The 22,135-nt window shown below is 42.0% G+C and overlaps 1 protein-coding gene across 12 annotated transcripts in view; it reads left to right on the forward strand.

The window, feature by feature from the left end:
* Dock10 (dedicator of cytokinesis 10) overlaps positions 1 to 22,135 on the forward strand; it is a 271,205-nt gene that overhangs the window by 76,198 nt on the left and 172,872 nt on the right. For 2 of the 12 annotated variants that reach the window (XM_045146781.1, XM_004662874.3), the window contains exon 1: positions 12,410 to 12,498. The exons of the other annotated variants lie outside the window; for them this stretch is intronic. In XM_045146781.1, the coding sequence (XP_045002716.1) occupies positions 12,415 to 12,498 (84 nt within the window). In that variant the 5' untranslated portion in view covers positions 12,410 to 12,414. Of the gene's footprint in view, positions 1 to 12,409; positions 12,499 to 22,135 lie in introns of those variants that run through there. 12 annotated transcript variants of the gene reach the window in all.

The raw sequence follows: 22,135 nt of genomic DNA on the forward strand, positions 1-22,135 counted from the left end.
ATTAACTGTTTGCTACACTGACTGCAGTGCTTATGTGGGGTTTGCTAAGCAACCATGAAGATTTATCCATGGCTCATCAAATTAAGCTAGGGTTTCACAAAGCACAGCCAACCCAAAGGCACTCACCTAAACAGATACGCCTTTTTCTCCAGTTCCAGAAAATCACTTTGACCATCTATCTGTTTATTTTGCTAGCTGATATACATACGGGCTTTGATCATATTGCTGTGAAGCCTCTCTGAGAGAGATGATTGATTTGGCTTGTGTTCACAACAGAACAGGCTAAAGCCAGACAGAGGGCAGGGCTCTTGTCCTAAAGTCTGTCCTCCAACCACGATGCTGATAAGACCTCACCACTCACCACCCTGCTCTCTCTTGTTGCCTCACTGAACACCTGCAAGTCCTGTCCCTGTGGCTGCCACCCATCTCCATTTGCAAAGATACTGTAGGTTCGGACACATGGGGTCACTTATTGGGTATGTCTGTTTCAGACCCAACTTCCCAAGCTTTGTAATGTAGAATAGCAATTGTTCCTGAAGCTGGATGTGATGGCACCTATTGCTTGGGAGGCGGAGGCAGGAGGATTGCTGTGAGTTCCAGGGCTACATAAGGAGCACATAGCACAACTGTCATGTAATGGAAATGCTTTTGAATAAAAATAAGTGTGTCAACACATCATATAATACACACTCTCCAAGAGCTTAGCACTGCATGTGAAGAATGCAGAGCTCTGAGGAGTCTCGTACCAAACGAGGCAAGTTTAGCTCTTTGAGTCTAGTGTTTCTCAGGCATAGCTGGCATGGTGAATCTACTATTGATAACTCCAATACACTCAGAAGCTCTAGAACACAGTGGGGAAACACTAATATTTTAAGAGAGGAGGCTGTTCAAGGTATTGAGTTGGCTTTTGAAAGGAAAATTGCTTCAATGGTAAGGATGATTTTTTAAAAAATGTATAGTCATCAGAATTTAGTGATGGGCTGCTTCTGCAAATGAGATGTTGAGGAAGCTAAACTACGTATGGAGACCCCAGCTTTGTCACTTACATGGGTGATTATAAGCCGCAAGGAACAGCAGTTAAATGGTAGTATTATTAGTTTGGGTTGTTCGTTATTTGTTGGTTTTCAGTTTTTAGAATAGTATTTGAGAGGAAAAAGAATGAGAATTTGTGTGCTTGTGTTTTTTGTGCTTTGTAATGCAATCTCCCCACGACTGCACTTGTCACCATGTCCGTCAAGCACGGTAAGGACAAAGCTTACTTTACCATTATGTTTTTCCTAAATATTTAGTGTAACATCTGTGCTCATTTATGGACTAAACAATAGTTGCAAGCATTAACGAAAGCTTCAATAAGGAAATGACATAGCTAAGTCAGGAGTCATAACAGGGAGGGCGCATAGCCCATCAGATGGAAGACAGCCCTGCCGGACAGGCCTTGGGAAGACCTGCAAGGACCCAGGAACAACCAAAGTCATAAGACTGAAAGTGGAGAATACTATCTTCAGTGTAAATTATGACTGTTTGGGTCTTCATGTCATTCCTCTCAAGGTACAGATTCAGAGCAGCGACAGTCTACGGGGGGTCAAATATCTTGTCATATGCACCTAGAAGGTGAGGGTTGGAGCAGAGGTTCAGGCACAGTGGTCACTGTAGGAGAAAGAGGATGAGTCTCCCCGCAACCCTCTACCTAAGCTCTTCCCTTTTCACCGACATAGTTGAAGCTTGGATTTTTCGAACCAAGTCAATTGTGGCTTTGGTAGTAAATGCCCACAGGAGATCAGTCCAAAGAGCAGTCAGGCAAAAATCAAAGACCAAGCACTTTTGAACACACGGGTTTCCAGGTATTGGCTTCTGCTTTAAAACTATGTTCAAGATAAAAGTAAGAGTGTATTTTTTAAAAAGTAAATATTCAGATTTCACCAAGATAATATGCAGAAATTAATTGTGTGTGACATCAGTGCCAAGATTCTTTTCAATGTGGCCTTTCCAGACCCTGTCAAGGGCATAGCCACATTGTGAGAAGTCACAGCTGCTCACTCTACAGTGAAATCCAGCAGAGTGGGAGACCAAGGCAGCATCTGTGAGGGAATACCATGTGGAATAGTGTGGGGAGAGGAGCCTTCGCCCTGGAAATTGTCTGTCTTTGCCAGCCAGCACTTGAAACTAAAAACAAGAAAACAACAAAAGTTTTGTTTTGTTTTCTGCTCAGTCCTTAATTTACACGAGAATGGATAATACAAATTGTATTACTTAAATACACAAAACCATAGGATTTTAAGGATGAAAAGTGCTTTAGGAAAGAGGGATCCAAGTGCTCACAATCACCTAGCCCAGCAGTGAATAAACCCTCACTTGCCTTCCAGTGCTCTGCTCTGCCTGAAAGAGAAAAGGGAAGAAATTATCAATGACACCCTCCACACAGTAACAGTGATGCTAAAACATGAGAAATGAACGCAAAGTCAAATCAGGTTTCTGGGCACATGACCCTTATGCCAGCCACAGCAGAGAGATCTTCTTCCAAAGATCGCCTGATGCAATCTAGATAGCAGATCTCCTTCCCAATCTATGACATCCTTGCTAAAGGGAGCAGAGTAGGATTAAATGTCCCTTTGTCAGTATGCTTTAATACCTGTCTATGTCCTTGGAAAGTTCTGGAAAGGGCTGAAAGGAAGACAGAGAAAAAGAGAGTGCCATGCCCCCCTTTTTTTCTGTTGACAACATCAGATTGGTAAATATAACGTTAGTACTTGCCACATGCCAGTAGACATCTCTGCACAGTTGAGACATAAAGACCATACTGTTTATTGTCCTGGGTGTTCACAGGCATGCTTAGGCAGAAAAATAACCATGAAAAGATAAAAGGCATATGAGATTGGTTAAAGCATGGCTTTCTTAACTTCCTTGGCATTGAATCTTTTGTGTGGGATGAAGGGAGATGACAGAAACAGGATAATTAGAACCTTGTGTAGTTGTCCACAGTGGGGATTTAAAAATGAAGTAGCCAGGCCAGTGTGGGGAGAGGCAACAGCAGGAAGAGGTCAGCTGCAGAGAGTAGGGGTGAGGGGTGACTTTCCTCACACCTACACCAAAGTCTCAGGCTATGCCCTCCATTCCTGGAATGCCCTTTCCCTTTTCACTGTCACTTGCGAGGCAGCTGGTACCCTTTTCATGTCCTACCACCCTCTCTTCCTTATGCTTAGAGCATAAAAGTCTAGGACCTTTGTGTACCCCCAAAACCCACTGTAGGAATCCAGCTTCAGACCACCTTGGAGGAGGAATTTCCTCTTAATCAGCCACACAGCTAACATCCACTGAGTTATTAAATTAAGTAAAAAGACATTCCACGAGGTAATATCTTGGCCGTCTTTGTTTTATAGGGCAACACGTCCAGGGACTGACTCCACGTGAGGATTTCTGGCCACGTCGGTTGCACTGGCTGGGCGTAGCTGCGTGATCTCACAAGTGGCAAGCACTGCGCCCAGCTGTGCCCTTCACACTCTCACCCTCATCTGACTCCCCGGGGCTTTACCAAAGTGTCCGCTTTGTCTCTTGTCAGATCTTGTCCTGGGTTATTGAAAAGTATAATGGCTATGTGTTTTTTTCCAGCAAGTTAAAGTTTCATTTTAATATAGAAACAGCCCTGAAAAAGAAACAGACTGGGAGACTCATACAGAGAGTGAGAATGGTGAGGTGCGTGAGGAAGTAGGAGTGAGCGCTGACTGCAAAGCCCGCAGGCCTGAGGCTCTTCCAAGTAGATCAGCTCAGCTTCCAAGAAGTGCTCACTTTGTTCTAAAGAGGCACCTCCACATTCTTCCCCACCGCTGGTCTTAAAGCCTCATCAGAAAAACACTGGATTTAGATCCCAGTGTAGAGGAGACCTGGGCTCCCTCCCGCCCGGTGTCTGAGGATATGATTGCCCGTCACAGTTGGAGCAGAATTGTCACATTGGTGGGGGTTGTGGGTGGGTTGTTAGTAGACAGAGGGCATCAAGCGTTGCCCCCAAACATTTTATAGTACACAAGGTCATCACTTGACAAGAACTGATCTGGCCCCAAAAGCCAAAAAAGCACTTGGGGAAAATAGAGTTCAGACAGTAACTGAGCAATATGGTAAGTGTGGCCACATTCAGCAAATTTTAAGCAGAGAAATATCCCATGAAAAGTAAGTGAAATAAAGTCTGGTGAAATGGGGCGGGGGGGGCAGAAAGCCCAGAGTAGGTGTGAAGCCAAGCTTTTGATGGCTGACTTCCCTCAGTGATATCTCCTCAGTCCCTCAAATGCACAGTGTGATCCAGGTGGTTAGTTTATTAGGAAAAGAGAATATTGGACCCTATATGTGAGACCTCAGTCTGGCATAAATTCATATTGGGAAGTGGTGTCCCCAGAGGCATTATTGTAGGATTTTTCTTCTAAGAAATCTATTAGGTGAACTAACTTCCAAGTCAGTGTTTCTCCATCATGGTCCATGGAATCATCCAGATGCTCATTATAAATGCAGAAGTCTGGACCCCCATCAGACTACTGAAGCATTGCATAGGAACCCACATTTTTAAAATTTTTTTATAAATTAGTTTTGTATTCAGCAAATACAGTCAGTTTGGTACCATTATTAGGCTCATCTGTGTCCTCCCCCCTCCCCATTGGCCCCTCCTTGCTGAGGTATATGGGTCGTGCATTGTGGAGTTAGCACACAGTTATGGGTAAGATAAATGTCTCTGCGTATCACGACCCAACATGTGACTCTGACATTCTTTCCGCCCCCTGTTCTGCAAAACTTCCCTGAGCCATGTTGGGTTCATTTTTGGTCTGCTTCAGTGATGAGGTGTTGGGGGCCTCTGAGGCTCTTGCTCTCTGATTTGGTAGGAGTTGATTTTTCTCTGTGTTGGTCTCCTTCCCCCTTGTGCTGGTATCCGGGAACCCACATTTTAAAGAACTTTCTATGTGATTTTTATGCAAACTGGAGATTCTGTTCTTTTACTATTGTTGTAATAGTGACTTTCAAGTCCCACTATTTAGCTGGGACAATGGTTTGGTGGATCAGTACCTGACTTCAGACCCCTGTGGCCCATGTAATGGTTGAACACCACTGTACCATTAAGATATGTAATTCCAGTATGGCTAGGGCAGGGAGGAAGGTGGGAACAGGAGAATGGCTGAGAAGCTTATGGGTAAGCTGCGTGGTGACCAACAAAATGAAAGACCCTGCCTCAAACAAAGGAGAAGGGGTGGTACAACACCAAGACTTATCCTCTGACTTCTGCATGTGTGTCATGGTGTACACACACACACACACACACACACACACACACACACACACACACTTCTATTATTTTCTAGACTCTGATGCAGGTTGCATTCCCTATGTGAAAGTACCTTTGATTCCCACTGACCCAGTTCCATTTTCTTTTTGTTGACTATTCTTCATTTATGACTTAATGCCCTCTGTATTTTTATGAATTATTAGATGTGTAGTTTCATCTCCCACACACTGTAGGAAGGGCTTTGTTTTAATCCTGGCTTTGTCACTGATAGCTGGCCTAGGACAGACCCAGGAATGTTCAGCAGAATCCAAGCCTCTCTGCATTTGCTTCCTTCCTCACAGACAAGATTGAAAAGATCCACACAGTCTTTCTCTTTCACTGTTTGAGCTCTTGTCTACCTGGTAAAGGCACAGAACAGAGAGCTATACACTAAGGTGTCCTTTCATTGGAGACAGTTAACCACTGCTCACCAGAAGGTCAAAAATAGCATGTGCAGCCAAGAAAGAAACTCCAACAATAAATGCTCTGAAAAACACAGAGTTCTTGACTGAAAGGCAAGGATCTATGGTAAGTCACCAGTTACAATACTAGAGGACATTAGTGCTCAAATCAGAGAAGGCAGGCTTGGCTGTCTCCCAGCAGAGACCTCAGAATCTACTGTAGCCACACTAGAGAGGTGGAAGGGGGAGGGTTTCACCACAGAGTCTGCACCTAGGCTGAGTTGGGTCCACTAGCAGCAGTTGGTCTTAATAGCAGGTTGTTTGCATGCTCAGAGTTTGGGGATGTACTCATTGATTTCTCATCTGAAATGTGTGGGTAAGCCAAAAGAGATGGTATGTGCCTATCATCCCAGCACTGGGAGTAGAATCAGGAGGATCATGAGCCCAAAGTTAGCCTGGGCTATGCAGTAAGACTATATCTTTAAAAAAATCACAATGTGTAGGTTAGACTATTTTATACCCACAATTTCTTAAAACACATTCTTTCACAGTAACAAAGAATGCCAGATAATAAAATATACATGATAATGATAGTCTATAAATTAGCCAAAGGTCCTGTTAGAACTACACAGCTCTAAACCATGTCACTCTTCTCATTGTGTGTGATGTAATGTTTATAGTAATTACTGAAAAGTGGGTGACATTCCTATGAAAAGCAAGGCTTCACTAGGAATGACTAGAAGAGGGTAATGTGAGGTGCTTGTTTTATGTTAAGGGACATGACTCTGGTCTGTAGTGAACTTGGCCTACAGTATGAAGCTGGAGTGAGGTCCAACTCAGCAGGGAGCGATACCTCCATCTCTATGTAAAAACACTACTGAGTGTGGCTCTATCAAGGAAGGCCATACCTTTGATTCAGAAGTCCTAAGCTCTGTGTAGTGAGGGCTGTATTTCTGTGGTTTTGCCTGACCCTCTGTGGAAGAAATCATCTGCTCCATCCCAGAGTGCCTTTCGTTCTTTAGAAAATAGAGGGTGAATTTGAATGGGAGAAGAACGCTCTACTCTCAGGGAAGAATTAGGGATGACATTTTAAAGAACACAGCAATCCAGCTGTAAGATTAGTACAAAACAGAAACTTATGAGTCGCGTGACAGCCTCGGTATTTCATGTCATTGTCACTGCTTTTTCCTGGCTAGTGGGTGTGAGTGTGGCTTCCACAATAACGATGTGTTCTCCCTTAAGGAGCTCTTACCTTTAGCAACAGGCCAGGCTAATGCTGGGAACATGTAAGTACATGTGACTTCTTGAAGATAGTTGCTATATATCAAAGGTGAGCATCAAAAAATTAAGATATATAGAATTTCTAGACACCAAACAGGAATAAACCCTAAAATCAGCACCCTTTACATTATGATATTTTTTGGTAAAATATAGGAGTATCTGATCAGTACAGTGTTTTTTGCTGGAGGTAGAAGTAGGTGACCAATATTTAAGTCCATAACTAAAAATGTGATTCCGTGGCAGGGCTGCTAAACTGGATAAAGAAAAAGACCCTTATCTGTTCTTACCCCTCCCCAATTTAATGATTACTGACGATCCTTACCCAAGTGATTCTACTGAAATGTAATAATAAAAACAAACATCATCACAATTTGTTTCAAGCCTAAATGTAACTGAATGGAAAACTATAAATTATTTAAAGCAATAAAGATAATTTATGCATAAATAAACATTACAGCAAATATACACAACACACACATTAACTTCACACAGTTCTCACATACACACACACATATACAAGCTATTCCACAATCTATTTCTATCTATCAATCTATTTCTATCATTTCCTGTTAACATTCTCTCTTGACATGATATCTATTGAAAGTCCTCTTTCTTTTCCATTAAAACACACTAAATATCTTTACTAAATGACTAAAATCAATGCTCTTTGGAATAAAATTTCAGTGACAGGAAAGACCATCATATTCTATAGACAATGGTCACTGAAAGCTTTCTGTATAGGAGCATGAGGTTTGGTTGTGTGCTTTTAAACTCCCCTCCCCCCGAGATATCTACACTGTCATTGGTAACTGTGAGCTATGCTGTTGAGTTGAGACCTTGTTCACAGGAAGTGATGAGCTTGAGTGCCACCCACTTGAAAAGCGTCTCTGTGTGGGACCAGGCTCAGGCGAGACCACGGAGGAGGAGGAAGTAGGTCTATGCTGCTTGACTTCCCCTAAGCGTGGTGTGCAGTGGAGAGCAGAACGTGTCTGCTGTGTGGACCAGCCTCGGTTTTCCCTATGAGACAAAGGTTATGCACTTAACCTCCACCCCCACTCCTGATGGCAACCAGAAAACCAGCTCAAAATGGAAGTGAAAAAAATCATCTTCTGAATAGTCTCCAATAGGAAGGGTATCAATGCAAAAGACACAGCTCTCACTTCAAAGAGAAATATAAAGTAGTTTCTTCTAGAGCCAATATGTGTGACCATGGACCAGGAACATAGATTAAGGTTACCTCAATTCTATGTTCAAATGTGTTAACAGTTGTATGAGGTTTTTATAGTTACAGAACAAAAGAACGCCATAAACTAAGGCGCTTTTCAAATACATTGGCTGACCACCAGGTAGGTGGGTTTCAGCGAAGTGAGAGTGGTGGAGGGGAGAATCGCCATGGTAGGCATATATTCATATGGCATCTGATTGCGTTCTTAGCCCTTGGATTGGTGGAAGCAGGTCTGTTCTTGCATTACAAAAGGGTGAGACACAAAGGTGGGCAATAAACAGGTGGTGATAATCCTAACAGCAATGCATACTTCACAGGTTTATGATATGCTGGAATTTAAATAAGGTATGGAGGCCCTTGGTCAAGTACCCAGCATCTACTGATTGCCCAGTATATTCCTGCCAAAACTCCCTGCTTACTTGTGAGATCGGTCTTGCTCCCTCCCTGTGTCTGTTTCTGTTGTGCAATGACTCACACCCTCCTGCAAGGCTCCACCTCCCAAATTGCCGCCCACTGGAAACCAAACGTTGAAAAACACATGAGTTTATAAGGGACATCTGATGAAAACCACCACAACTGTTGACTGCAGGATCCCTGACTTCCTAGTTTTTCTCGCCTCTTGCCCTCTGTAACAGCTAAAAATTATGCTTAAAATGTGCCAAGCAAAGCAGTGTATTGATGTTTTTTATGCACATGTGGTTCCGTGTGTGGTGTGATTGTGTATATATTTTATATGCACTTGTATGCATGCACACAACATATGGAGGCCAGAGAAGAATATCAGGTGTCCTACTCAGTCACTTAAGCACATGTTTGCTAGAGAATTCTCTCACTGAACATGGAAGTGCTGTTTTTGGTCACAGCAGCTGACGAGTGAGTCCCACAGTTCTCCAGTCTCCACAGGGCTGGGGTTACAAGCATGCATGACATCTACCTGGTTCCATGGGTGGTGGGGAGTAGAACTCAGGGGGAATCACGCCTCATACTTGTGTAGCAAGAACTCTCTCCCACTCAGTCTTGCCCTAGCCCCTGGATTAAGAAGTGTCATCTCAGTTCTCCTTAAGTAATGCTTTATGGCATATCTGTTGTGAATGAGGAAAGTGAGTCTTGCAAGGGGTGAGCAGTTGGACAGGGAAATCAGTCCCCACAGTTTGGGCCATTCTGCTTTGATGGCTCTCCATGCTACCATCCTTACCTTGAAGATCTGTTCCCTTGCGTTCATTCATTTGACACCCACATAGTATTCAACAACTACCTTAGGACTGACTTTTCTATAAAGCTCTCCCTGGTTCTTTCAAGATCTAATGACTCTTGTATCTTAAAACTAAGGGGAAAAAGTGCCATGCATTTCTCACAAAACCCAGCAATGTTTGAGAATAGTACTTCATCCATTCTGATCATTTATTGGTATCAAGTTTCTCTTCTAATGAACTTGGCAGTGATTGAGATTGGATCAACTGTATCTGGTTTATTGTTGCTGCTGATTCTTTTCTTTTTTAAATTTTTTAAAAATATTTTATTTTTATTTATTTATTTGACAGAGAAAGACAGACAGAGAAAGAGAGAGAATGGGCCTGCCAGGGCCTCTAGCCACTGCACACAAACTCCAGAAGAGTGTGCCCCCTGTGCATCTGGCTAACATGGGTCCTGGGGAATCGAACCTTGGTCCTTTGGAAAGCACCTTAAACACCAAGCCATCCCTCCAGTCCATGATTCTTGACAATTGCCCTAGCTATAATTTTTACTTTTCCAACACATTTCTGATCCTAAGCAGAAAAGGACCTTGTTGGAATGGTACAGGATGCCCTGCATAATGCTGGTGACGTAGATTTGGTCTAGAAACAAAGAGAGTTCAGTACCAGTAGGGAGCTCCAACGGTGTCATCCTGTGGGACACTCACTCTCTGCAGAACTACTAGACTGCCCTTGCTCTGCATTCACTAAGAAGTCTGTGGATCTGGCTCATCCAGATGCTGCTCTGCAGGGTCTCCTTTCAAGGCCACCATGCTCAAAAGCCAAAGGGGATGGAGAAGTGAGGCAAATTTCTTCTTTTTCATTCTGGGCATTGAACTCCGGTCTCGTGTCTGCAGTGCATGAGCTTCACAGTAAGCAAGAGCCCCAGAAAAAAATGAGTTAGTCTTACATTATAGAGGTTGAGGAGTGGGAGGGACTCCAAAGAAAAGAACTGTGGTGCATAAAGCAGAATAGAGGACAAAGTACATGCAAAGATGAGGAGAAGGTGCTGGAGAGATGGCTTAGCAGTTAAGGCACTTGCCTGCAAAGCCAAAGGACCCAGGTTTGATTTCCTAGGACCCATGTAAGCCAGAAGCACAAGGTGTTGCATGCTTCTGGAGTTTGTTTGCAGCTGCTGAAGGCCCTGGATTGCTCTCTCTCTCTCTCTCTTTCTATCTATCTATCTTTCTGTCTTTCTTTCTCCTCTCACTCCCCTTCTCCCCTTCTTTCTCTGTCAAATAAATAAATAAAAATAAAATATATATTTTTTAAAAGATGAGGAGAAGAAGTCACTCATGAATTTCTCAACGTCATTATGTCCTTGTTATAAGGTGTTGTCTTTTAAAGCTGTGAGTCAGGGACCTGGGAGGGGGGGCACCAATGTGAAAGAGGCCCACAGAAGGGTGACTGCAGGTCATAATCTCTCCATGTAGGCAGTGTCTGTGTGTAAGTACTTAATCATTCTTCTGATAAGTGGGTCCGTCTTTTTTATTAGATTCTCAGATGAGTCCATGATTGTCAAAATGGTTTTGAAATGCTATTTCCCAGCCACTTATGAAAACAAAGCTCATACCAGAATATCAGAAGACTGCACACAGCCTCTCTAAACATCACGCCCTGCCATGGAACACTCACCCAATGGGTACTGAAGGGTTAAACAGCAGGTAAGATTCATTTAGAACTAAAGACAGTGGATACAAATAGACAGTGGCCGTTGGTCAAAGGGCATCTGTTCAGTGGTATCCTCAGCGTTCTCATCAAGCCAGTGACATGGTGGCTATATGATCTTTCTGCATGCTTACCTTTTGTGCTATTTCTATAGAGCATCTTGATGTTTTTCTGGTAGTATTTATAAAGAATCCTCCTCAGTACCAAGACTTAGACAAATGTAAGTAGAATGCCTTATGATCTCTTTGGCACAAATTTCTGCATGCAAAGTCAGGAATGTTTGAGGGCTCAAGCATGCTCGAGCTTTTAAGTCTGATGGCTAGTGGGAAAAGAGCTGGCCAGTTCCTGTGATGGCCAAGTATTGCTCACTTCGTTTCACTGACCTAGTACAAGAGCCTGGAGGCATCCCCATGCCCCGCGCCTACTAGCCGAGTGTGTCCTTGTAGGAGCTGTTGATGACGCCGTGGGTGAGGCAGGAAGTAAAAGCCTCTACTCAAGCTGCTTGAAAGCTAAAAGTAAAATACACATGCAAATGTCATAGTAGAATTGTGTGCTAGTCAGTACTATGGAGGAAAATAAAACAGCAAAGAACATCCATGTGGAATGGAGAGGAGACGCACCTTTAGAGAGTGCCCAGATCTAAAGGAAGGCAGGCGCATGAACTATCTGGCTCATTGTAACATATGACAGATTTAAGGTGTTCATGCCCATGTGCGTGCTATGAAAGTGTGCATCCATGTGTATTGTGGTCTACTAGCAAAGCAAAATTTCTTTATTTAGGTAACCAATACAAATATAATTCCCTATATTGTTCCCTACATGACTGCCTGGATCACTAATTTAGCCTACACATGCAAGAACGGCTGCTTTCAGGAGAATCCTCTATCCTCAACCCAGTTATCACAGATTACCTTTACACTGTAGCCAGAATCATGAAGTCAAAGTGGCTATTTTAGTGGAAGATAGAAGGGCCTATAGCAGCTTACCTCCTTGGCATAACCCCAGTGGGGCCCCATGGGTGACTTTCCATGGCAGAGTTGCCTAGGCTGTGTCGCGGGCTGTGGTCTTGCCCTGGAGCAGGTGCCGGGGAGCATGTGTGCACAGAAGCAGCAGCAAGCCACTGGTTCTTAGCTCCTCGCAGGAAGTGGTAACTTGGTTTTCCTTTCCTCTCTGTTGAATTATATGAATGCACCATTTCCCTTTTTAAGGGAGAAGAGAGACTTACTCGGCTTGGGGAAGCTTCAGAAAGGAAAGGTCTAGCAAACTGATATCGTATAAATATTTGGTGACTCCAATTCCATGCACGCGATGAGCTTCAGGGGGAAGGAATTTTGGAAGCGGAGACGGACAGTAAGGAGAATAAATCATGAAGAAATCCAAAGGTTTAGCTCTGTAGGTATCTGAACACTGGTATCGTGCTTTCCATCTTTTCTTCCCACTGCTTTCTCCTTTAATATGTTAGCTCTACGTGGTCTTCTGACATAGGATGCTGGGCAAGGTCTTGTGCAATACTCCATGTTCTGTTCAACTCACAAACCCCCTTTCTTGTGCATCATGGCTGTGGAAGCTCTGTTGTTTTAAAAACTGTAGATAACTGTAAAAAAAAATGCTGACAGTACATTTGAACAGAATATTACTAGAATGCTAGGATTTTGTCTGAGGTCATCTTCACTGTACTAACTGTTATTTCTGGAACCGTTTCTTGATTTTGTTTGTTGTTCTTATGTTTAGGTTTGGTTTGGCCTGTCATTGTTTTCTTTGTTTGGTTGGTTTTTTTATTTGTTTTATTTTGTTTTGAGAAAGTATCACATTATAGCCCAGGCTGGCATAGAACTCACTATGTAGCCCAGGTTGGCCTCAAACTCACAGCAGTCCTTCCATCTTGGCTGTTTGAATGCCAGGACTGCAAGCATGAGGCCCCATGCCTGCCTTAAGTTTGTTATTTTTTTATTAAAGAAAAGTCCACAGTTAAGTTTTTAATGTGCTGCTCTGTTTTTACCACACTCCACTAGCTTGTTTTAAACTTCTTAGAAGGAATCACCCAAACTATGAAAGGAAAGGAAAGTGCTCAGTCAGCTAAAGAGAGGAAGGTTCTGAAAGGTGATACATTTTAAAGGTCAAAAAGGTTTGGTTTTACTTTAGTATTAAAATGTCTCTGTCTTACCATTATTTGCTAAAGAAATGATAGCTTTGGACAAAATTATTTCTGACAGCATTCTCGAGTTCTGTCAGAGAGGACCAGCAACAGTGGGTAGTTCACTCAGAGGCTGATCATTTTATAGAGTGGCTCTGGGCCTGACTTCAGGGGAGACTTTGCTCACTCCAGGGTCACCTTTCTTGGGGGTCTGAAGATTCTTATCACAGGGTGTGTGCCTTGTAGGCTACTCAGCAATATTCCTAGCCCATTTACCAGGTCGGTTCTGGTGGAACCGCTCCCTAAAACATCTCTTCTCATTTTCAGACAAACTCCAAGCAGGGGAGGCTAACTGCCTGCCTGGTTTAGAACTATTGTTCAAGGGGTAACCATTTTGTTTATCAAAACAAAGACCTCTAGTCTTCAGATACTTTTGAAAGCGTGTGTGCCTGTGTGTGTGTGATGTCATGAATTTTTCATTAATGAATATGAATAAGTAAATAAATGACTCAGCCCTTGACAGAACAACATCATCAAAACTATACCACCCTCACTTAGCAGTGGCTGTCTTTACTCTTAGGTGATTTGGTGGCAACTCAATAGTTGCAGAATTTATTAGAGAAGTGTGGGGGTGTCTTTTTTTTTTTTCAGGCAGGGTCACACTCTAGCCCAGGCTGACCTGGAATTCACTACGTAGTCTCAGGGTGGCCTTGAACTCATGGCGATCTTCTTACCTCTGCCTCCTGAGTGCTGGGATTAAAGGCGTGCATCACCACATCCGGCTGAGAAGAGGCTTTTAGAGCTGATGTCATGCTCGTTGTTTAGCTCCTGTTTTAGTAGTGTGCCCTGGCCATGGCTGAGCAGGCACACCATGCCCCTCGTTCCCTGTGCACTTGGTATGTGAGCTCACTTGTGTCCTCTCCACTGGTTCCCTGGGAGTCTCCTCTGTTGTTTACGTCCAGCCTGTTAAAGAGTATAATTGCTTCAAAACCTCATTTGACTTGTGAGTTTAACCTTTATACCAGTCTAGAAAGCACATTTTTCCTGCTGTATTCTCCCAGTGGTATTTAGAAATACTGTGGGTTATGCTACCATGAGATTTACTTTTTGTTTCTTCTGAAAGAAGCAATGCACAGGAGAAGAACCTGGCTATCTTACATCCACCACACATATGGTGTTGGCAAGGGACAGTCCCGGGTGTCTTTCCATATAATGAAGCTCGTCACTCCACGAATTGTCTTAATTGAATTTGAAGGTATTGCTGAGTACTATGGGAAAAGGACCTGGTGTATTCCCACAACGTTCAGTAGCAATGCATTCAAATTTAATTAAGATCATTCATACAGTGATTAGCGTTCTTTTGTGGAAGGCACTGGGGACTTTCCAGCTACTGTTGCCTGCTTTTGTTCTGCCTAAAATAGGAATATCTGCTTCCACAGTCTGACTCTTCTATTGAGTAGAGAATTGTTCTATCCATTCTCAAGTATTATCCTGGGATGCGGAAAACAGAATCTGAGAAAGTAAAACAAGCCTTTAGAGTGAGCTGCGCACTGCCTGAGGTGGGCGCCTGGAGGTCATGCAGTCGGCTCTCGCCCTTCTACACCCACGCGCGGGCCGCCTGCGTCACTCTGAGCTTCCATTTCCCCTTCTGTGAAATCTTCTCAGTTAACACCCATCCTGTCTTGAGGTTACTTGTTAGAATTAGAATTTGATAGTATGCTTTCTGGACATGGTTTAAAAGATGCAAAAGGCAAAAAATAAGGTAATTTTTAAGAGTGTTATTAAAACCAAGTAAAAATGATGAGTTTTCAAGGAAGGGAAGAGGCACAACTCTAATACGGTTTCCTTCTCAGTCGTTCCATCTGAAGCCACTGGACTCTAGATGGCATTGGCAAGAGAGAGCCTCAGTGCGCACACTTCCACGTTGCATCAAGCTTGGGACCCAGGACCCCAGACCTCTGTGTGAGGATAGGCATGCCTCAGAAACTGCCTGTCATTTCCTCCAGTAGTCAACCCAATTTAGCAGAAGCCCACCCAGAGCCAGATGGAACTTTCCACAGTACATTCATACAAGCCTGTAAAACCTAAATCTACTCCCCTAGGTTAACTTTGGACCCACGCGGATTGGTGGTAGAGGAGAAATAGTTCAAGTGACACTGTTCCCCAAATAGAGGAACAAAGGCCTAAAGATAAGTTAGAGAAGAAAGCAATATATATTCTAAAGCTTTTGATTATAGTCACGTGGTATAGCTAAAGGAGAAATAACAATTGCTGAATGAAATTATTGCACCTTATCTGGTTTGTACAATGACCAAGTGAATTTTAACATAATATTTACTCTTGGCTCTTAAAATTTATAAAATATTGCATTTCATAGCAATCCAGAATACTTTTCCAGAATTAAGACTTCCCAAGACATATGAAACCCAAACCTTATACTTGGTTGGTGCAGACTGACAATTTTGAGTATGCTGTTTACTTCAGAATCTATTTAAAGCTGCATGGCTTACTCTGTTGTAAATTTTAATTGTTTTGAAAGCTAGGGACAGAGCTTAATGGTACGGTGCTTACCTACCATGGGCAAAGCCCTTTGTTCGATCTCCAGAACCACAAGAAATCAAAACGAAAATTACTGGTACCTCACTCATTTAAATTAAAATTTTAACTATTTTGGAATTTTGGATTACTAATCCAATTTTGAAATGCATCGACTAAGAAATACTTGCACATATTTTACCACAGTTTTTCATAGATCATATACAGTTGAGAGAGCACAGTTGTGTTATGAGAATAGTTGAAAGAAAATGAAACTTAATGTGAGCTACTTCCCCAAGCCTTTGAAATGTGTGTGCTGTTCTACACTTGATGGCTTTCTTTTATAATGCCTTTTATGTTTAATTGCGCTTTTTACAAGAATTACTTAATGTGATCTCGTGTGTAAGAAGGCAGTAAAAAGGATCATTTCCTTCATCAATTTCGTGTCCTAATTTAGAAAGATTTAATCCATGATTAAGTTGAATTATTATGTTAGTAATCTTCACAGTCAGAAAAAAATGCAGTTTATTTTAAAAATAAATGTGATTTGTTGTTTTTAACTTGTCATCTTGTGGGTTTTTAATGTGCAAGATTTCAAAGTATTTAGAAACATTTTGGATATGCATGAAAGTTTCTCATGCCTTTAATATCAGTGCCTGTGAAAGCTTCAGTAGGAAATGAAAAAAAAAAAAAAAGAAGAAGAAGAAGACAGGCAGAGCATCTACACCGAATGTCCTGCACGGCCCTGTGCTCCCATCACAGCAGCTTTTACCCCTAGGGCTTACGCTAACGTGAATGGCCTTCTGTCCAGGTGGAGCCTGCTTCCTACCTGTTAGTGCTGGTTGGGTGTGAACACTCAGAGGCGCGTGCCTATTTAGGCCACTGTGGAATGAGCTCGGAAGTCCCACCCAGGAGTGATGGCTGAAAGAAGCTTGAGCAGCCAGGGCCTGACATATATGAGCAGACCACAGAAATGAAGTGTGCGCTGAAAGTGTATCCCCTAAGAGAAGAAACCCGAGTGGGCTGCAACAAGAGGAAACAGCCCACTGGGTTCCCTGCAGAAGAGCTGCTCCAAAATGGACTGGGCAGCAACCACAAGGCTGCTGCGAGGGAGGCATCAGAATGAAGCTAGGAAAATACTACCTACCAGGGCACAGGCTGGGCTGTTTGTCACAGAGGGGAGGTCTTAACCCCATCTCTTCCCTGATGTGGAAAGCATTTTAATTTTAAAGATTTCCTCAACTAGGGTGCTGACACTAGGATTATTTGACTTCATGATACTGTTACTGAATCCGCCTTTCTGTTTCCTTTGCTTCATCCTCTTCTTCTTCTCATAAATGCTGTTTCTTTTGTCTGTCCCTTTCAGTTTCTTCCACGAGGTGCCCAATATCCTCACACCAGTGGTTAGCCTTCTAATAGCCTTCCCGAAGGAGATAGGAATCATACCCCAAACCACAGCTGTATTCTAGAATCTTCCATGAGGAGAAAAAAAAATACTGTTTTCTATCCCTGCGAGTCCAGGTTCTTGTGCATGGTGCAGAATAGAGTGGAACACAGGCTTCAGGAAAAACTGGGTTGAAATGTCATTTATTCCAATAATATGTTGGCCAGGCTGCATAAGTCTCCAGGTGGCAACTGTGATGATCTCTTCTAGAATTAATAAAAGTGCTCAAGAAGAGAAGATATCAAATATGCATCACAGTTCTTGTCATTGATCTTCATAGTACTAATGGGGAAATAATTGTTATTAGCATTTGTGGGATACATTATTTGAAATGACAGTGGTTATTGCTATTATTAAATATTCTAGCCGCGACAGTGCCATTTCTCTTAGCAAACATGTATGAATTAGTCTTCATTTGGGGAGTTTTTTGTTTGTTTGTTTTTGTTATTGTTGTTTGTACCAGGAAGGGTCTTCCTCTAACCCAAGCTGACATGGAATTTACTATGTAGTTTCAGGCTGGCCTTGAACTCACAGTGATCCTCCTACCTCTGCTTCTTGAGTGCTGAGATTAAAGGCATGCACCACCGTGCCCAGCTGACTTAGTTTTAATATAAAAAGGTGTACCAAATGCCTTTGATCTGACCTGACTGTGATAGACTGTGGGGATCTACCAACACTCTCAGCATGAGTAGACATCTCCCAAGGGGAGCAAAATTATAGCATGGGACATTGTCATAACCTGAAGCAAATGTGGTCATGAACTTTTTATTCATTTACTTTTGACTTCTAGATGTCCTGGTGTCATAGGAGAGTAATGGTTGAGTAAGTTTGTATTAGCAGAAGTTAGAAACCAGAGCTGTACTTTGTATAGGACCTTGCAAAGCCAAAAAGTTAATTAAGTCCCTCATTCCCAAGGAACATGCTTTTCCACAGAATGAGATGTGATGGGATGCATTAGTAAGACACAGTTGTTGAACTCCTACAGACTGAAGACAGAAGTCACTGGCGGCAAGTCCATCTGAATCCAATATATATTGGTCAAGCATTAGTCTGTTATAATAGCTGTCAGTCCTTAGATTACAGATTAGAGTTGCAAGAATTAGAAACCTACTCAAGTAAATAGGCACATCAAAGAAGAAAATAGAAGGCAAAATAGAGACATATACTTGTTTGGGGGGACGGGACAAGAACCAATTCAGCCACTCAAGGCAGTAGGAAACAGGGTTGTCTTGGTAATTGGAAGCAATGGATAGTTTGGTGGGAACACAGCGCCAGGGATGACCAGCTTCTAATCTTTTTCTCAGTTTTGGCATCCCTCCACCTATATTGAGAGTTCTAGAGGGAAGGGCTGAATGGGCCTTGCTGAACCTAAATTCCAGTTGACCACCAGAAAAGCAAGAGTCTGAATAATCAGGCACTCCAAGGCTGATCTTTTTGGAAGTGGCAGAAAAGAGGTGTCAAAAGGAAATAATCCTAAATGAAGGCACAGTAGGTGTTTCAGAGGATCCAACTCAAAACTTATCCTGTATGCATATTCAACTTAGCAAGTAGCCACAGATAAACAGGGGCATAAAAGAGTGGGCTGTCATTTGGGGAAGATTTATGGAAAATACAGGAAGCATATTATTAGCATAACTGTTTACATTTGCTTGTGTATACATTCATGTCTCTCACGCATAGCCAGTTGAACTGTAAGTGAATGTGTGACCATCAAAGTATTAAAATAGTGTCAGCTGGTGGCAGTTCTTATCACAGACCTAGTATAAATTAATTTGCAGTTTCCCTGGTGTCAGGCAGCCTTGTAATTGGTTTGTGATGTATTTTTAATGATATTTATTATCTTTCAAGTGTTTCTAAGAAAACTAAATGAGACATGTAATTTAATTTGATTTCTATCTTCTTGGGCAATTTGTATTTCTTTATAAGCACGGATACCATGCATAAAAAATGCTCACTGACCTTTTTTAAACTTTTATTTGCTATGAAAAGCTGTGGAAATTTTGGTATGCTCCCAAGAATTATACCAGATAAATAAGACTATAAAAGGCTGATTTTTTTTATTTTAATGAAGTTTTATTTATGAATCAATTTAATAGTTTGAACACACAATTGCTCTATAATGGTGGTATTCCAGTTGTTCTTCAATAAGGAGTATGCATGATGTAATAACTCCTATCTTTGATTTTTTTTAAATGAAATTGGATAAAATATAAGTAATTAGTAACCTGCATCCCTTATAGTACCAGGGGTTTATAAACCTTATCAAGTTTCTCTTTCTTTATTTCCCTGAAATAGACTAGCATTCAAAGAGTTACTACGGTCGATGCCTTCTGTGATCTACATCCATCTTTGTCACCATAGGAACTATTACAAACAGCTTCATCTGAGTTTGGCCAGCTGTAGAGTGCTTAAGTTTGACTGAGCTAGTGTTTTTCCATTTGCATGAGACTTTGTGGCTCAAGACAGAGAGGAGGGTAAAGGGTCAACATCAGATGGCTTATTCCTTATTTAATCATTTCCTTTTAGCTAAGAAAGGCCAGCCTTGTTTTCTGAAGCTGGGATATCTGAGAGGATATGCATGGAACTCCCTCTAATGAAAGGGTGAATTAAATCTGTCACATGACACAGGCTGACAGCTGTGGCCATGGGTCAGCTGCATGGACTCTCTCCCATTCTCTGATTTGTTTGAAAGACAAATAGTGTGGAAGTTGGTTGCATTCCAATTACATTAAGGCCAAAGAGTCCTGGGTTATGATAGGGTCTAACAGACCCATGTGCCATTTAGTTTTTTCATTTCTTAGAAATTTAGCTTGCTATCTTGACAGTACTGAAATTAGTTAGAAGCTGTGATGCTTATAAATTGCTCTCATGATCAATTGGAATTTTTTTTTTTAGGATCTTTCTAAAGATTCCATTGAATGATCACTGGGAGATATTTATTTATGTGCATGCCAAGATGTGAGGAGAACTCTTAACTAATTGCCATGTTATATGCTCACAGAGCCTACTTACTCTATTAGTCATAAAATAAGTATCTCTTTTTGCTTGTTTTTCTGTCATTAACCAGGAAGGATAGTTTATAATAGATTAGTACAACGAAGCAAGCATTCATGTGTTGGATTAATATGCTGTGGATATTGAAAACAAAGATCCAGATATTGAGAAATGACAGGGGAGACTGAAGAAGAGTGATGAGTCCCAGACAGCATGACAGGATACACTGTATATCACCTAGAGAACGCAAAACCTCTAACACGTGGGGAAATGACTCTTCATAGTATTTCTTGGAAAGACCAGGCTTCCTGTAAAGGAGAACCAAAGTACTCAGTGCTGATGAGCAGAGATAAATGACCCCAATAGTGAGTACCCAAGGCTGACCTCTCCTGGTTTACACTTAAAATTTAAAACTCAAGTGTGTGTCCTCTCCAAGGAACTGACTGTAGAAATTGTTACTCCTTCCTAATTCCATCAACCTTTTCCTGAGTAACTCCCTACTAACGGTAAACTTACTTGCCTTCGTATAAGTTAGAGCTACAGAAAGACATTCTAAATATCTATAACACCTGCTGTTTGCAAACCCAGTGAGTTTAGGATTAAACCAATCCTGAAAACCAATTCTTTTTGATCTGAACATATAAATACAGGCAAAGGTTCTCTAGTTGCTTCTCAAGGAAAACAGGTAGAATCTTGTTTGTCTGCTGCTGTTTATAATTAGGTAGGTTACTTCCTTTCTACCTCTGAAGGGTAGAGGATCGGTCTGATTTGAATTAGGAGATACACGGAGGAAAAGTATCTTCACCCACTTTTGCTTGTCTCTGTCTGTGCCACGTAGTGGTGTGTGTGTGTGTGTGTGTGTGTGTGTGTGTGTGTGTGTGTTGTGAGCTCCACGCACTCGTGTGCAGTGGCCAGAGCAGAAAGTTGAGTGTCTTGTTCCATCTTTCCCCAGTTCTTGCTTGAGCTAGAATCTCTTATCCATTTCTTCACAAGTTCCAGAAATCCTAGGTCCCTGCTCCCCTGCAGGACTGGGGTACAGGTGCACATGGCCACACCCACATTTATGTGGGCCCTGGGAACTCAAACTCTGGCTGTCTTAGGCTTCCCTTAAGCCCTCATACTTAAAAAGGAAGCATACATATCCACTGAGCCACCCAGCCAGCCCATGTTCCTCTTTTTATTTCCTTATGTTATTATCTTTTTCTTATATTCTTACTTTTGTATACAAATTAGGACCATTTTGTAATAAAATTTTCTTGGGAAATTTAAAGAATAGTTCTTGTAACAAAAATTTATATAAAAATATACAGGACAGGGTCTAGGCCAATATTCAATGCTTGTATGAGCATGGAGTCCTGAGTTCGAATGCCGGTGCCCAGGTAAATGTCTGGCTTGGTGGTGTGACCTGCCTGCATTCTCGGTGCTGGGGAGGCAGAGGCAGGAGGACAGGGCTTGCTGGCTAGTTTATCTAGCTGTATCAGTGAGTCCCAGGTTCAACGAAAAACCCTGTCTCATCAAAATAAGATTGAGGGCAACTGAGAAGGACACTTACCATTGATCTCCATGCACACATGCTCATACGTGCACACATACACCATACACACATGCACATATACCAAAAAGTGGAAAACTATGTACTGGGCAAGTCCTGATGAATGAAGAATTTATTGTAGTTGGTCTAATTGATTAGTCTTTTCGATCTTTTTATGTAGGATAATTCCCAGTCATTTTGAAATTACAACAATTCTATATTGGGTATTTTGTGAGAATTTACCATACATATATACTTAATACCCTGCATCTTTACAACAACATGCCTTTCTTACACATTTAGATCAGCATCAGCTAAAACTCCAGTGGATTTTCCAAGTTGTATAGTGAGTGGGTAAAGATTCCCAGCTTCCCAGTAGAATTTCTGACTT

Source organism: Jaculus jaculus, chromosome 4 (genome assembly GCF_020740685.1).
Source record: "Jaculus jaculus isolate mJacJac1 chromosome 4, mJacJac1.mat.Y.cur, whole genome shotgun sequence".
Taxonomy (NCBI): Eukaryota; Metazoa; Chordata; class Mammalia; order Rodentia; family Dipodidae; genus Jaculus; species Jaculus jaculus.